Source organism: Osmerus mordax, chromosome 19 (genome assembly GCF_038355195.1).
Source record: "Osmerus mordax isolate fOsmMor3 chromosome 19, fOsmMor3.pri, whole genome shotgun sequence".
Taxonomy (NCBI): Eukaryota; Metazoa; Chordata; class Actinopteri; order Osmeriformes; family Osmeridae; genus Osmerus; species Osmerus mordax.
The window spans coordinates 6,124,930-6,142,140 of NC_090068.1; the positions used below are offsets into that span (position 1 = coordinate 6,124,930).

The 17,211-nt window shown below is 44.4% G+C and overlaps 1 protein-coding gene and 1 long non-coding RNA gene across 2 annotated transcripts; both read left to right on the forward strand.

Moving 5' to 3' along the window:
- Window positions 1-3,805: 3,805 nt before the first annotated feature.
- LOC136963614 (uncharacterized) lies at window positions 3,806-4,425 on the forward strand. The gene is made up of 3 exons (XR_010878999.1): window positions 3,806-3,853; window positions 3,939-4,099; window positions 4,217-4,425. It is a non-coding gene; the product is annotated as an uncharacterized lncRNA (long non-coding RNA).
- Window positions 4,426-4,709: 284 nt separating this feature from the next.
- Window positions 4,710-16,672, forward strand: LOC136963215 (matrix metalloproteinase-28-like). The gene is made up of 8 exons (XM_067257274.1): window positions 4,710-4,880; window positions 7,497-7,576; window positions 9,807-10,003; window positions 11,986-12,207; window positions 12,449-12,694; window positions 14,404-14,547; window positions 15,487-15,654; window positions 15,758-16,672. The coding sequence occupies exons 1-8, from the start codon at window positions 4,752-4,754 to the stop codon at window positions 16,150-16,152; spliced, it is 1,581 nt and encodes a 526-aa protein (XP_067113375.1). The 5' UTR covers window positions 4,710-4,751; the 3' UTR covers window positions 16,153-16,672.
- Window positions 16,673-17,211: the final 539 nt, after the last annotated feature.

Below are 17,211 nucleotides of genomic sequence, written 5' to 3' on the forward strand. Positions count from 1 at the left end.
TTGGAAACGGCAAATCTGTCCGTCCGCCCCCCCCCCCACTTTATAATGAACATTGAATTTAACTGCCGCATCCTCAGTAACAAAGTTTTAATTGTCCACAATGAAAACAAACATTCGCCCCTGATTATGCCCTCATAGACAAGAAGCGCAGCTTATTAACATTTTCAAACGCTACATAAATAAGAACACAATCGCTTCATAGAAAGCTGCTAGAGTTCTGCAAAGAATTACAAAAAACAACAAGTAATATACAAACAGAGAGGTATAGGCAAAGAGTCGATATAAAGAGGAGTAATTCAATTATTTGTAAATGTCCATAGTTCTGACAGATTTCCGGCTTGAAAGTACTTTTAAAGTTTCAAAATAAATCCTTATGTCAGCCTTGAAATGGAAAATATTGGGCACCTTTCAGACCACTTACGCTTGTGTATATAAAACTAATTAATATAAAAAGTTGTTTTATAATAAGGTGGTTCCAGTCTAAGCTATATCCTTTTTGTCATAATAGAAAATAACATATTTTCTCTATCTTATTTTTCTTATTATTATTTTTTATTCCACTCCAACGTATTAATTAAATATTCAACATCGATCAAAAAGAATTTCACATGTATACATTCAAAAAAAAGATGCACAATTGTTTGAGGGGCATCCTTTTTAAGCATTATGCCGTATTCCACTGATGTAATACAGTAAGATCGACTAAAATAAAACATTAGCATTAGCGAAACCCTCAGTTTATTTCTTGAATCTACTGATCATGTTACTGAGAAAATGACGGCCTAATATTTGATTTCAGACCAGTTTATCGAATGGATTTCCTCGTGTGATCTGGATTTGTTGGTAGCCTACAATAATGAATTTCTTCTACAGTTTCTAAGTGTATTTTATAAAGTAAAATGTTGTAACTTAAAAACTGTTATGAAAAAAACATGACATTATTTATTTGAAGAACATTTGGACAGAAAGTGGTAGGTGTGAGTGGATTATACTTACCCTGACCATGAAAGTATTTCTTTACCGAAACTATGGTTCTGTTTAGTGGTGGAAATCGTAATTTGGATATGGACTCCGAGAAGAGAAAAGAATCGTTAAGAAGGCGTCCTTTTCATGTGAGTAATGCTAATACCAGATATTAACATTAACATCATTCACATTGTGTGCGTATATTTAATCTGTTTCTCAAAATGTATGATTTATTTTTATGTAACCTATTGTTCTTTCAGTTGATCCCTTTGCAAAGAAATCCAGATTTCCAAAGGAAGCCGACTGCAAAAGACAGACTAACGCCTGTTAGTGACATTAACTTAAACAGCAGCAAACACATTGAATTTGCTACAAGCTTACACCTCTATATAAAAACTGGTGTTTTGCTGACAGGTTCCCTTTGGAAAAAGAGTCCCAGATGACATCTTGAGGCCCACCACAAAGACTCATGAAAGTCCAGTAAGTGAATGTGGAGTGGTTTTCCGGGCAGGAAACTAGGTGTGACATTGCCGAACATTTAACCTTTCGTGTGACTAACAAGAAAAGCTTTTGACACAAGGGCACACAATATATTATGGATCTAATTGGTTCCGATCTGCTTTTAAAACTAACTGTTTTCGTCATTGACTCCCAGCTCATTATAGTGAACTCTGAGAATGGCATGTCTGGTGACAAAGCCTACATCTCAGCCAAGCCAGATTCCCAGAGTCAGGTTGGTTCCAAGACCAATATCAGGGCCACAATAACTTCATGTTATAGAATAGATGCAAGAGGTTGACACCACGTCTTTTGGTATAGATCCTACCTTGATCAAAAGAATACATTTGATGACCTTGGTCTCTGTTATGTCTTCAGTGTAATAGTGTGAATGAAAGACACCCCCTGAAAGAGAAGACGGATGAAGCTGCCACCGCCTCCACTCATTCTATCGACTCTGATTGCATCCCCATCTACTCCCGCACTGACTGTATATCTGGGGTGAGACAGACGCACCCTTCCATAATCCAACTTTATTGACTATCGATGGACAGAATCTAACCAGCGGCATGTCTGACACTCAGTGTAAAGATCCCAACCACCGTCATGGCGGAAGGAAGACGCAGCAGGAATTCGAGGATAAGGACGCCCCCCCCCACGCCTTAAAAGTGAAGGAAGACAACGTACTCCGGCCTGAAGAGGATAAAACAGTACGGATGCATCTTCTATGCTCTGGAGTTGTAGGTACATGGAGAGTAGACTGTGCCTTTCTTCCCTCTCACTCAGTGTACCAAAGCCAGTGGAAAGACAGAACAGCAGATGAAGGATGTAAACCAGGGTGACAATCTCTCTTGTCACTCCTTCAATGAAGCAGACTTTCAGGTGAGAGATCTGCTGTTCCTTGCGCACGACGCTTAGGTCACCACCGTGTTTACACGTTATGAAACCGCAAAGCGCTGTGAACGCGATTGAACGTCAATTCTCTTGGTTTTGTCCACAGTCTGGAAGGACTTGTGACTCTGTCGAGGATTCTTCGGAGCTTACAAAAACACCTGAGAAAAAGACACCTGCATCTGTGCAGACTGCTATCAACCCAGACAAGCTGCAGCGACACCGCCTTGTGCCTCTGTCCGTGAGTGCCTTGCAGACGGCGTGGGTCCCGGTTGAGGTGTACCCCCCCTTCCTACACGGGGAGAGGGAGAAGCAGGACCAGGAGGCCCAGTGGACCAGAGCCAGGGAGGAGACCCAGAGTATGGTCCGACGGAACCTGGCCATCCTAGAGAAGGAGCTGCTAGCAAGCTTTGGGAGAATCTCCAAGGACCTGGACACCAGGAAGCACCTGAAAGAGCTGTCCCGACCGGACGCTAAGAGCCAGAGACGAAGCCGGCTAGGAGGGTGCCTGAGAAGGTTGAGAATCAAGTTGATGGGGAGAAGGAAAGAGAGGGAGGATTATGAAGAGTTAGAACGATCCGGCCCAGAGGTGAAAGCGCTCCTGCTTATGGCGCAGAGGAACGGCAGCAACGCCGACCTTCACGTGGAGGAGCAGGAGAAGTGGGACAGCGACGTAGACAGGCTGTCCAAGGATTGCAGGACCTGCAGTGAGCAGATGATGGAGAGCTTGCAAGAGTTGCTGAGCACCCTGCACAGTAACCGGTACTCTAAGGCAGAGAGGAAGCCCTCGACCCAGAGCTTTGTAAGTGATCATCACAGACAGCTGGGGGTCATTACTGCAACATATGTTGATCATGTCAAGAAAAATGAGGTCATAATAATAAAATGACAATAACAACTTTTACTTATAGGCGCCTTCCAAGGCACTCAAGGACACCTTACAGCATTAAAACATATGGATAAAATGCGAAACAACACGAAAATACAAACATGATACACATCAAACATGCAGATCAAAGAAGATGATCAGCGAACGTGCTGATACGTTTCTTTTTGTCATCGTCCACAGACGCCAGGGAGGGTTTATGAATCCTGGTCCTCTAAGAGTGGCCTCTCTCCTCTTGTGACCTCGATGCCCCAATCGCATCTGACCGTGCCAGAGCCCTCTCCTGTGGTCCCCTCCTTCTGGCACAAGGTCTCAGGGTCCCTGGCTCCTCCCACTCTGGTGGTGCCCTTCACCGATAACAATGTCACCAGATCACAACCTCCGGCTCCTCCTGTGGCCCTCGTTCCCGTAGAGAACGTCCGGCAGTGTCCGATTCCCCCCACCTTTGTGGCCCCCTTCACCATAAACGACATCCCTGGGACGCCGTCCCAATCTGAGACTCCACCCGCTGTGAAGCTCCGCCCTCCCCGCCCTCCCCGCCCTAACGCCATCATCACTGTGAGCTCTAACACCAGGAAGCTGCTCGCGGAGGGACCAGATGAAGCCCGAGAGGTATGGATGTGTCTAATTATGACCATTGCAACTTGAAATGGATGTGCTAGACACGCCATCACAGTTGTATCCTTCAACTCAACAGGAAAGCGATGGGAAGAAGAAGAAGAAGAAAGTCAAGACCAGAAAGCAGAAGGGAGAGAAAGTGATCCGAACTCAAAAAGTGGAGCACAGCAACTGTCCGCAGGTTGAGGAGAGTGACAGTCAGAGAGCGGGTGATAGCCAGGGACAGAGTCTCAAGAAAAGGTAATAACATCGAAAGATCTAGATGGTCAAATAGTTCGGTCAGATACTGTGCACTTGCATGAAATAGGATATTCAACTGTCCCCATAATTAACATACTTGTGTCTTCTTGACCCGAGGTTTGACCGGTGGCTGCTGTCTACAAGATGCACCTCAAACTAATGAGGCTGTTACCCACCCACTCAACCGCCTATAGCTACACCTGCAGGTCACATGGGATATCATAAATACTTATCTACATATACCCAACTTATGAAATCAAATTTATTGACTTCAACATCTTGTCATGCCAGAACAGGTTTTTAAGGGATCCCAAAATAAATGATAACAAACAAACATCGTCATTTCTTTCCTTGTCGACCATATCTACATAAAAATTAAAAATAACTTTCTGTTAAACTCAATGAAACGTATTTACTTTTACATAATGATATGATTCAACTTCATACCGCAATCTTCACTGTAATCTATTTGCCCAATGTTGTCGAGTCCCAGTCACACCCCACTCGCTGCTGTAGGCGGTGGTCAACTCGAACTGCGGACACGCTTCGACACACTGGACGATGAGGGCATCTTGTTCGAACCGCGGCTGCAACATTGCACTAGAAAATATTACATTTTGTGTGTGACTAAATTTCAGCTCGCATATTCAGGATGTACAGTTCACCTGACTTCAAAAAAGGGACATTCGGTCTTTGGCTGTCTAGCTTGCTTCTCATATCGAAATTAATCGATGGATCACCTGTAGCAGTCGTTGAGAGTGCATCCGAAAACAGTGCAGAGGTGAGTTTTGTAGCCGTTAATGAAAGGCAATACTCTCATGGATATGCTTTTCTTTAGTCTCGCACAATGTATAAACTGTTCGGAAACAAATATTTTCTGCGTTTAAATTCCAGGTTATTGCCCATCCAAATCTAGTCTCTTGTACTAGAACAGGAAAAATCGTTTAGTTGTTTTATGTCTTCGATAGAATTGAACTTACAGCCCTATAGTTGAATTTCTCAATGACCCAAACCTTAAACAAATAGCTACACTGGGAAACGTATAAACTGACCCTGATACTCAAAGTCTTACCACGTTTTTGTGGCTGAAAAGGTTTTTGTGATCATTTTACTATTCCTGGGTAAACATACCTTGAAGGTGGTTGGCCTAGTCAGAGAGTATTATGGCTTTGCACACAAAACCCAGTTTGTTTCTGACATCAGCTTGCCTGCCTTCCCTGACCTTAAGTCTCTGTAAAGCTGCCCTCTGGATTCCTCCACTGGTCTCAGAGCCAATACATTACACCCTCTGTTGCCCAGGGTAAGGTTTGTCTGACACCATTTCCCCAAACCACATGACCTGTGTGACATGGGAAAATGCTAAGACTATATGACCTGACAGTGACTGAGCCTTCTCATAGCTGTGAACACAGCTCCAATTTCCGGATGTCAATTTAGATGTTTTGTTCGTTTTTTATTATTCTAAGACAACAACTTTGCCACGAAATTGACTGGATAGATTCTACATATGGTAAAGAGTTTGGTTCTTGCATTTTTAGCATGCCTTTACTATGGGAATTCACAACTCCACTTGACCTATCACCACTCAAATAGTGGAAAGCAAATTTAATTATTAGTATTATATCGGTATTATATCAGTTTCATAAAAATAGTGGCTCCATTCCACAAAGCATCTTTGCAATGAGGCAGGGTTACAGTTCTTGGCATTGAAATGGTCCCAGGCATTATTGTTATATTTATATAAAATCCCTATCCTGTTCTTTTTCAAAAGTATTTGGCAACAACGACATGTATGAAGTACATATTTGTTTGTCTGTGTCCTCATAAGTCATGTTTTATAAGTCTATTGTACAAGCCATTCCCTGGGGTTGGTGTCATTTCATGTTACAGTTACAGTCTGTAAACACATTTTAAGTGAAGCTTTTGATAAACACATGTGTTGCATGCTCCTTGTAGTCTAGCTTTAAAATGTCAGCCTAATTGCCTTGTTTATTGCCAGACATCTTTCAGTTTGAAAGGATATTGTCATTTTATTAAAGAACATGTAAGGCCTGGTGTCACCCTGCCCCCACCTCTCATGTGCTAAAAGATGGAGTTGCTGGACGGAGTCTCTACTTTATTGCTCTCACACCTCATTGTGTAACTTACTGTAGCATTGCTAGTCATATGTTGATAAGTAAGGGTCAAGATGTGGTCTGATTGGTTGTTCTTGGGTATAAAGGGAATTGTGAAGCATTGTTCTGTGGATTCTTCATCTCCTGAGGGCTTCTCCTCAGCTCTGGCTTGTCCTACTCCTTCTCCTTGCTCACCTACTCTTTCTCTGATTTACAATAATCAAGGTAGAGTAGAGAAGATTTAAAACCTTTATTTTGTAACATGTTTGCCTTGTAATTGATTTCATTCATTTGCAATGTTATTAAATATATATTTCATTTAACCTTCCTTTGATCATTCTTGCTCTGATTTAACCCATAAGAGTCAAATAACTGTAATTCCATTGGTATTGGCATCATTTGGTTAATGTTAATACACTCTTCAGTTTCCCCTTTTCCTTTAAACCTAGGGGAATAGTTTTGGTTGTTTGGCCATTAGTTAAACCGCCTACAAACACAAAAACTTGACTGTCATCCTTTAAGTTATAACTAGTCTACGCTCACTTTTAAATGTAAGCTCATAACCTTAGGGTAAATATACCACTGTACAGTGTCTTTAGTATGTTTCAATCTTAAAGGAATGTATGGGACCTCTTAAAATCAACTTCTGATTTCTGCGTCAACGTTACCCGTGTGCTGTTTTCTTCAACAAAGCTTCTGGAAGTCCAACGAAGAAGTCAACTGTGTTTGCCTGTGGTCTGGGCCTGTGACTGGATGAGCCCATGGTATTAAAGCTGAACACAGTCTCTCCTCTCTGCCCAGCTGTGCTGGCTGTTTTCCATCAGGCAACCATTTAAGGGGCCGAGCACACCACTGAGAGCCCAAAGGAGGGCTACCCATTAGCCAGACTACTTCCCATCCCATAATGCACTGTGTCTGCCTCCAGCTGGGCATGGGAACAGTGCTAGCGACCCTCACGGGGATAATTAATCCAGCTAGCTCGCTTTCCACCATCTCTGTTAGCGGTGAGAAAGTTTCTTATGGCATTTGTGGTGTTAGCATCTGCCGAGCTAGCCTCCCTTAATCTCCTCTGATTACGCCACTTAGCCCCTCACTTATGTCCTTGGTTGGATCCAACTAGTGGTTGATGAAGTTTGTGGTTGTTTCATGTTAGCTCTCCACTTTCATCCATTCCCTTTGACCAGATGTCTGGTCTTTGGTGTTCCCAACTGTTCCTTATTTATGTTGTCGTATTCAGAAGTGTGAAATGATTGGACTAGTTTGCTTTTCTGTTTTTACCATAGAATTTCCTAGAGAAATATGGATACCTTGAGGGGAAAGACCATCACAAACACAATGCAGTTGAGGTCAACACAGCTCTCAGGTAAATCAGAATCAGAATCAGAATCAGAAAGGGATTTATTCGCCATGAAAGTTTGCACAGACAAGGAATTTGCTTTGGCAGGAAGGTGCATACAATAAACATATACCTAAAATTTAAATATGTGGACTAACTATACTAAGGGTACATAAACTAGCAGTACTAAGTGGGATAAATATAAGTTGCCGTAAATTACAATATAAAAATACAAAAATACAAATATTACAAAAAATACAAATGTACAAGATACCATGTTGTGGTGCAGTGCAAAAGCAGTGTGTTTTAAGCAATAAGTCATTTGAGTCAGTGTGGTCACTTGGCCTTGTTGAAGAGGCCAACAGCGGAAGGGAAGAAACTGTTTTTGTGGCGTGAGGTATTGGTCCTGATAGACCGCAGCCTTCTGCCGGAGGGGAGTGACTGAAACAGGGAGTGTCCAGGGTGGGAGGAGTCGGCCACAATCTTCCTCGCTCGCCTCAGGGTCCTCGAGGTGTGCAGGTCCTCGAGGGTAGGCAGATTGCAGCCAATCACCTTCTCAGCAGTACGGATGATACGCTGCAGTCTGCTCTTGTCCTTGGCAGTGGCAGCAGCGTACCAGACGGTGATGGAGGAGGTGAGGATGGACTCAATGATGGCTGAGTAGAAGTGCACCATCATTGTCTTTGGCAGGTTGAACTTCTTCAGCTGCCGAAGGAAGTACATCCTCTGTTGTGCTTTCTTGATGAGGGAGCTGATGTTCAGTTCCCACTTGAGGTCCTGGGAGAGGATAGTGCCCAGGAAGCGGAAGGACTCCACAGTGTTGACTGGGGAGTCACACAGGGTGATGGGGGTGAGTGGGGCTGTGTTCCTCCTGAAGTCCACAACCATCTCCACTGTCTTAAGAGCATTGAGCTCTAAGTTGTTCTGGCTGCACCAGGTCACCAGGTTGGCCGCTTCCCACCTATAATCAGACTCGTCTCCACCAGAGATGAGCCCAATAAGGGTGGTGTCGTCCGCAAACTTCAGGAGTTTGACGGACGGATGACTGGAGGTGCAACTGTTGGTGTACAGGGAGAAGAGCAGAGGAGAAAGGACGCAGCCCTGAGGTGATCCGGTGCTGATGGACCGGGAGTCAGAGACTTGTGTTCCCAGCTTAACGCACTGCTTCCTGTCAGACAGGAAGTCTGTGATCCACCTGCAGGTGGAATCAGGCACGTTCAGCTGGGAGAGCTTGTCCTGAAGCAGGGCGGGGATGATGGTGTTGAAGGCAGAGCTGAAGTCCACAAACAGGATCCTGGCATAGGATGCTGGGGAGTCCAGGTGCTGTAAAGACATTAAAGGTGTCATGTTCAACCTCTTCAGAGCTCTTTAACCCTCATGTTCCAAAAAGGCATCATTTAAGTAATTGAAATGATAAGTTGAGTGCTAAATGACTGGTTCTCTGCTAAATACCGTGTGGGGGAACCTGTGGATTCTTAGTGTAAACATATTTTAAGTATACTAACATTCAAAAAGCATTAACAAAAGCTTTAAGCGTGCCCCTGCAGTTCCCTAGTCGTACTTGAATGCAAAAGCAAGCACATTTCTCTGTTTTCACAGTTGCATTGGGGTTTAGTCTGTGGCCTATATGGGAAGAAAATCTGTCCCATTTAAAAGATTTATCGAAATGTATCCAATGTTTATGTTATATTGGAAAAACAAAGGCTTAATTTCCTTAATGTGAAAAGCAGAGTGCTATCGGAGCCTGGTATTTATCCAGGTGATATTAGTATTATGACTGACTTTGTTTACACTAACGTTTAGACTATGTGCATTTCACACGACATGCTTTTCGCATTTAAGGCGAGCTGAATGCATTTTTTCTTTCATGTTCCGCACTAAGCTCTTACATTTACATTTACATTTAGACATTTAGCAGACGCTCTTATCCAGAGCGACTTACAGTAAGTACAGGGACATTCCCCCAAGGCAAGTAGGGTGAAGTGCCTTGCCCAAGGACACAACGTCATCTGGCACGGCCGGGAATCGAACTGGCAACCTTCTGATTACAAGCCCGCTTCCCTAACCGCTCTGCCACCTGACTCCCTCTTAGCGATCGTGTCTGTGTGATTATGTGAGCACGTACCAATACATTGTGTTCGCTGGGGACATTCCCTGTATACTGTTCAAGCATTCTATACATCTGTTATACATTACTAGGCAATCCTTTCATCACTCATGTTTCTTCCTCTCCCGTTTTTTCCTGTTTGTTTTTTAGGGAGTTCCAGTGGCTCAGCCATCTACCGGTCACGGGGCGGCTGGATGGTGCCACAGAGCGTCAGATGGCAGTGCCCAGGTGTGGGGTGAAGGACGACAGGGGCCAGAGTGCCTGGGCCCAGCGTGTCAACGCCATCTTCCTGGGGGATGTGGCCACCGACAGAGGAAACCTGCGCAGGAAGCGCCACATCCCGCTAGGTTAGTGGACTTCTGGAGATCTGGCTGCAGAGGTGGGCCAGTGTCATCAAGCCCAGATCAGTTGGGTTGCAGAGGGGGCCGTGCCCTTGTTTGAGGAAGGCCTCAGTACAAAATGTGACATGGGGTCTGTTGGAATTAGGGTTAGGGTTCTGATTTACTTACATATCATGCCTAAATTTACATTTGACATTTTAGTCATTTAGCAGACGCTCTTATCCAGAGCGACTTACAGTAAGTACAGGGACATTCCCCCGAGGCAAGTAGGGTGAAGTGCCTTGCCCAATGACACGTCATTTGACACGTCCGGAAGTCGAACCGGCAACCTTCTGATTACTAGCCCGAGTCCCTAACCGCTCAGCCACCTGACTCCACTAAATGATATGTAGACACAACATTTACAGCAATGTCTGGATTGAGGAGGTCAAAAATGTCCCCCATGCCATTTACTTCCATTAGTGGTGCTTTAACTCATCTTCAGGAATAACTTTCTAGATGTTCGATCAACACAGTCTGATGTGTTTTCCCTTCAATAAGAGTAGACCTCCTCAGTTACTGTCTATCTTTTAATATTAAACTTAATAAGTTCCAAGTCTCAAAGGCAATACATTCTTTGTTGACACTGAAAATCGAGTTGTTGTAGTTCTTATCAGGTTACACAACAGTCGCAATCATTTATTGACTATGAGCGATTTCACGTATCTTCACTTGTCTGTGGGAAGCAAGGCTCAAGTGATTACGAAACTCCCTGCTTACAAAGCTACTCTTATCATTTATTTATGTTGAGCGAACTGCCAAATCTCAACTCCTCTGTGAGAAACCCCTGGCTAAATGATTAAGATGTCTGAAACTAACCAGTAAGCCAGCCTGTCCATCTGCCTCGCTACACAATGGAGTCTGTCCAACACTTCTCCACCGTGTTAGAGATAGGTATTGCTGGGTAAATGGAGATGTTTGTGGGTATAAGAGCACAAGGCTAGCTGGGGAAGACATTCCACCATCCCCTCGGGTGACTGGTTAATACTATAGGAATGTAGGCATCAAATACCACTCAGCTTTGACTCAGTAAAATAACTGACAGCTGTGTGGAGATGCTTGGAGAAGGATCAAACTTGAGGTCCACAGAAGAGATTATATTTCAGTGTATCCATTGAAATAGTGTGTCTGGGTCATATTTTGTTGAGGTATTATTTGAAATCCTAAATCTGAACAGGAAATTGAAGCATGGAGTTATTTTCCTTTGCAGCCAACACTTACCAGTTCATGGTTGGAACTGAGGCCGAGGCAATGAAAAATGAGTGTATATGTGATATTGTTACCGTATCAATCCACAGTTATTCTTCTCTTGTTCGTTCATGAATGTTAAAGTGTCTTCTTAGAAGGCCTTTGTAACATTTATTTTTGTTATCAAGATTTAAAATATGTTTTGGGACATTTATATCTCTCATATCCACATTCACAGATTCACTGAAATGTCCAATCTTCTAATGCAAACTAGCCAACACTAAAACCAGTGGTCAAGAACCTGCTACATAATAATAATAATAATAATCTACATTCTGAATCTGAGAGTGCCACAGTACATAGTAAAACATAGTTAAAAACAAACTATAATAAAATAGATTTAAAAAGTAGGAAACGTCTTTCTGAATAAAAAGGTTTTTAGGCCAGTCTTAAAAGAGTCCAGTGTCTGTGTTGCCCTAGGTGGTCAGGGAGGCTGTTCCACAGGCGCGGCGCTGCCGTGCAAAAAGCCTGGTCACCCATGGTGCGGAGCTTGGTGTTGGGGACCCGGATTAGCGAGCTGTTTGCTGTGGCATTGCAGTAGTTCCACATTCCTTCTCTCTCATGGGTCCAGCTAACTCTTTTGCCAGTAACACCTCAATACGGTCTGCTAAATGTGTGGTAGGATGTGTTGAGTGCTAAGGCTGCATAAGGTCAAATCCCCATAACAAAAATGAACCAACACAGCTGTACTGTAACCACAGATGAGAAGTGGCACAAACGTCACCTGTCTTACCGGGTGGTGAACTGGCCTGCCCACCTCCCACAGGGCCAGGTGGCCCTGGCTGTGCGCACTGCCTTCCAGCTGTGGAGCAACGTCTCTGCGCTGGTCTTCCGAGAGGTCAGCCAAGGCTCAGCTGATATACGGCTGGCTTTTTACGAAGGGGAGCACAACGATGGCATGGGGAATGCCTTCGATGGTCCAGGTGAGGACAACCACCTAACCAATACCCTGTTTAGTTCCAGTTTGGACTACATGCAGACCTAACCCTGGTTTTCCACAAGTCAACAGTGACAAACCGTAAGAAGAATTACTAGCTACAAAATGCCAGCTGTTAGCAAAGCGGTTCTTTCCAACGAAGGCTCGGTGAAATATCTGTTGTTTTTGGGGGATTTTTTGGGATTCTCTCTCTTCCGACTCGTTCCCCTTTCTTTGTTAACCCACAGGGGGCGCCCTCGCCCACGCCTTCTTCCCCTGTCGAGGGGAGGCCCACTTCGACATGGCGGAACGCTGGACGCTGAATGGGTACAAGGGCCACAACCTTTTCATGGTGATCGCGCATGAAATCGGTCACACCCTGGGTCTGGAACATTCCCCGGTGCGACACTCTCTCATGTCCCCCTACTACAAGAAGCTGGGCAAGGCCACGGTGCTGAGCTGGGACGACATCTCGGCTGTGCAGAAGCTCTACGGTACGGTCTCCAGAGTGTTAGGGATGCGGTGAAAACTTTTGAAATTTTCCTCGGAATCCTCTAGTCCTGGATAAGTCTCATTTAGAATCCTTTCAATTATTTTCTCATTGTCCTTGTTGGTCCCTTCCGCATGCATGTGTGTGTGTGTTCCCAGTGTCGCCACTTCCTGCATGCGTGTGTCATTACTGCATGATAAAACTTTCAAAAAATCATACCTTTCTTCTCTTCTCTCTTCTCTTGTTTGAAAAGCTAAGTAGCCCTAATCTTATTTCCCGCTCCTTTAGATTTGATGTAATCTGATGCAGATTGAAGCATGAGTAGAATGAATCGAAGCGTGAGATCACGAGAAAAGACACAGAACATCTGGAGGAGATAAGGCGTGGTCAGGTACAGGAGGAAGCAGGATGAGGCCCGGGCCAGGGAGAGGAACAGACTGTGCGGAAGGCACTTGTTGATTTTGCGATGCTATAGCCCCAGATCGGATCAGACTGGGTCAGAACTATACCGCGTGCAAAACCAGACAGTACCGGCCACCTGCAGTGACATCACCCTTCCCTCCAATCCGGTTCATTGATGATAAACGACACAAGATGGGTGATTTGTTTCGTTTGTCACCCGTTAACGATGAATAGTCATCGTTCCAGCGCAAGTCTTTTATTGTCAGCTGCACAGAACAACACAGGGTCAGACTGGGCACTGACATTCTTAGGACAAGACAACGCAAAGCAACCTGGCATAACATAAAATAAGTACACAGAACATAGATTACATCTATGATAACCTAAAATATAGTAAACCTTCTTATATACAATAATATACAATATTCAATACAGTATACTACACCTCTAAATACACATAATACACATAATAACCTATACTAACCTTATAAACCTATACTAACCGAAGACAAGTGAAGTACAATAGTGCAATATTGCTGATATTGCTGTGTTTCAGTCACAGTTGTTGAAGGAATTGACCGATAAAAGTGTGTACTACATGTTAGCCTCTGCTAAACCCTTTCATCCAGCTTACTTCTCAATCCTCTCAGTCACAGACTACACCAGTGATGGTCAGTGTTTCCATCCTGGACGTGTCATAGTGCCCAGAGGGATGTCCAGAGATCACAGCATCCCGTTTCCAGGCTTCCGGCAGCTGGAAACTGTTTGTCCGTCTTTTTTTCCAGGCACTCACAACCTCTCAAAGACACTGTAAAGTAAAACAGGCAGCAACGTTTCCAGTTAGCCTGCAAAGCAGAAAAGGCTAGACGCACTATGTCTCAATGTTATGGCTGGTTCTCCTTAAGGATGTCAGCTTTATCTGATCTGTCTACCAGTGTTTGTGCAATCTTTCACAAAAACAGAATGGGTGGGCAACACGAGACAAATCAAGAGGGAAGACATTGTGTCTGTTGTCTTATGACCTTGGAAAGCCCCATGCTCTTTTGACTTCTTGGCGTCCAACCAACTGTTTTGAGTGCACTGCCAGAAGGTTGCCCTTATCTGTCTACGAACGTTCCACTGGGTGTGTCCTGTGCTTGCTTACGTTGATATTTTGGCTGGCATTTTCATACTTGAATACGTGCTACATCCACCAGTACAACCACATCTCCAGCAATTCCAAATGTCCATTCGTGATACAATGTGTCTGACTATGTCACAGCGTTCTAAACCTCTGCTACCCGTGTCCCCGCTGTCACCGTTTGTCCGCAGGGAGGCCAGAGAGGGGCCATGCGGCCCAGGTGCCTGGCTGGGTGTTCAGCTCTTCCCTTCAGGACTGGGACCTGGCACAGGGGGGCGCTCGTGAGCCCGCCCCGCCTCCATACTGCAAGGGCTTCTTTGACGCCATAACCATGGGTACCGATGCTGCTGACAGAGCCCCCCCCCATAGCGTCCACTTTGTCCATGTCCCACTCCCCCCCTGCTTCTTTCCCGAGAGGACCTAAGACATATGAAAGGATGTGTCAGTCTCCTCCATAGTTGGCTCACTGTCCACCACCATGCTGTAGTGTGTCGTGGCCCTCCAACCCCAGTTGAGAACAACCTTCCAGCACCCCTAAATAGGTCAAACGCTGCACACATATCGCTAGTGTATTCCGACATTGCTTGTAAGAAGGGCCGTACAGGTTATTGATTTGACTTGATTTGCGCAGGGGAGAAGTTTCACAAGATGGTAGCTGCCAGGAGGAGAGCTAACTAATCATGCCTCCCATCATGTGGATCCGCGGGCTTCAACCCTGGTCCTCAGGGCCCACTGTCCTGCATGCTTGAGATGTTTCCCTGCTCCAACACACCTGATTCAAATGAATGGTTCGTCATCAAGCTCTGCAGAAGCCTAATGACGATTATTCGTTTGAATCAGGTGGGGTGGAGCAGGGAAACATCTAAAACATGCAGGACAGTGGGCCTTGAAGCAAGGGCGTAGGTTTGTTTTGAAATGTGGGTGGCAAATATTTTTTAATAAGGGGAGGAGGCGGCAGTTAAATATGATTTTTTAATAAAAGAACTTAAAAGAAACCTACCCTGCCCTAAGGACTAGGCTTGAAGAGCAATGATGTAGGATTACAGACATTCAAGTAGCGCCATCTTGTGACCTGAAATTGGATGGACACCGTTCATTTAACATGGGCAGGCATCCAGTCCGTCAGGGAACCAGAAATTGCCAATCATGTAGCTAAATCCCTGGGATCAATGATGTGTTGTTCATCCCTTCATAGCACAATAATCACATAGACACATTTAGGTGTGACATACTTAGTTTGACTCGTCACATTATCTGGCTTTTTTTCCCCTCAGATCAGAATGGCATCACTCTGGTGTTCCACGGGGGTCTCTACTGGACTGTGTCATCAGCGGGGGAAGTGAGTTCCCCTCGACCTCTACACAGTCGCTGGGCAGAACTACCCCTCGCCATCGAAGCGGCTGCTTACTCCCTATTGGACAACAAGTTCTACTTTTTCAAAGGTAGTACACCAAAAGGTAGCATGATTATAAGTATGATGCACGACGTTGAAATGTCCTGTGTCCTTGAACCTTCCCTCCCCCCTTCCACCCCTTCCTCCCTCAGGCAGACGAGTGTGGCGCTATGCCAACAGTACTCTGGAGCCTGGCTTCCCCATGCGCAGCAGCAAGCTTGGTCTCCCAGGCCACCCAGACTGTGCCTTCTACTACCCCCGACTGGGCCACCTTGTCCTGTTCAAGGGCCAGCGCTACTATGTCCTCAACCTGGGCTCCCTTAGCCCTGAGCCCTATTATCCCCGGAGCCTGACAGACTGGAAGGGAATCCCCAAAGGGACCAATGGTGTCCTGAGTCACCCTGATGGCCAGGTGTTCTTCTTCAGGGAACAGGAGTACTGGAACTTTGACCCGGAGAAGGTGCAAGTGACAGGCGGAGGGAGGTGGGACAGAGAGTTGAGCTGGACTGGCTGTGGGAAGCCTCTCGCGGGCAATAATATACTTTGACCACAAGAGGGAGGCAAAAACTAAAAGGCACTTTGATATACTTTGTAGGAAAGTTTTTTACTTCATATTGAATTATAAATGTATGGTCATTACATATTAACAACCTAGGAACTGCTTTTCCCTTGTGGGAGTTATTAATAAACAAAAAGAGGTGTTCCCAGAAGTATGTGTATTCTTAGACGCAAACTAGCTTCATCAGGTAACCATAAAAGAGGATTTGGTTACGGTCTCACATTTTATGTTTATTCAGTATTATTGAATTGTATTCTGATAATATTTAGTTTGAAATGGTTTGTTTTGTTTCATTCTTGACAGTATTACGCTCTCTGTATGAGTCATTGGCCAACTGTGGGCTATGAATTACATGTGTCTTTTTAGACAAATGACTGGTGTTTGTTTTTCCTTCCTTTTATTCAAAGAACAAATTCCTTTTTGGAATTAAACTCTTTAATTCAATTTCTCAAAGAAATGACTCAATGTTAGTTTTTAAAACGTAGGAACTGTAAATCTTAATAAAATGTCTTCCCTTATTCTCAAATTTTGATGGGAAACTATTTGCCTTATGCCCATGCAGTGACATTTCCCATTATAGCATGTCTCAGGATTTTGTAGTTAATGTCGAAGTTAATGATTCCTTTTCGACCTTCAGGTGATTCTTCAGTATACCGTCAGGTGATTAAATAATCTTCAGGCCCGTTTGGGTACATTGCCGCAGGCTTTAACACAATTACAATGGCCCAAGAGACAATACATTTGAGTTGTGTTCCTAGCTGTTGTTGGCTGGTCTACCTCTGGTCTATAACCTTCTTGATCCTGACAAAAAAAGAGGAAAAACGGATGGGAGGGTACTTCTTACACATAGGCTATATAAAATGAACCAAATGATGAAGACATTTAATACTTCCCCTCCTTGCACATGTGGCGATAATGACTTAATAACATTTTATTAGGTTGTATCATGCTGTGTTGCTAACTTTAGACAACCATAGAGTAGTCGTTTGCTCCAAGGTAGATCCCCTTGCTCGCATTACCAATATCTGAGCCCGAAAACGTTCAGTC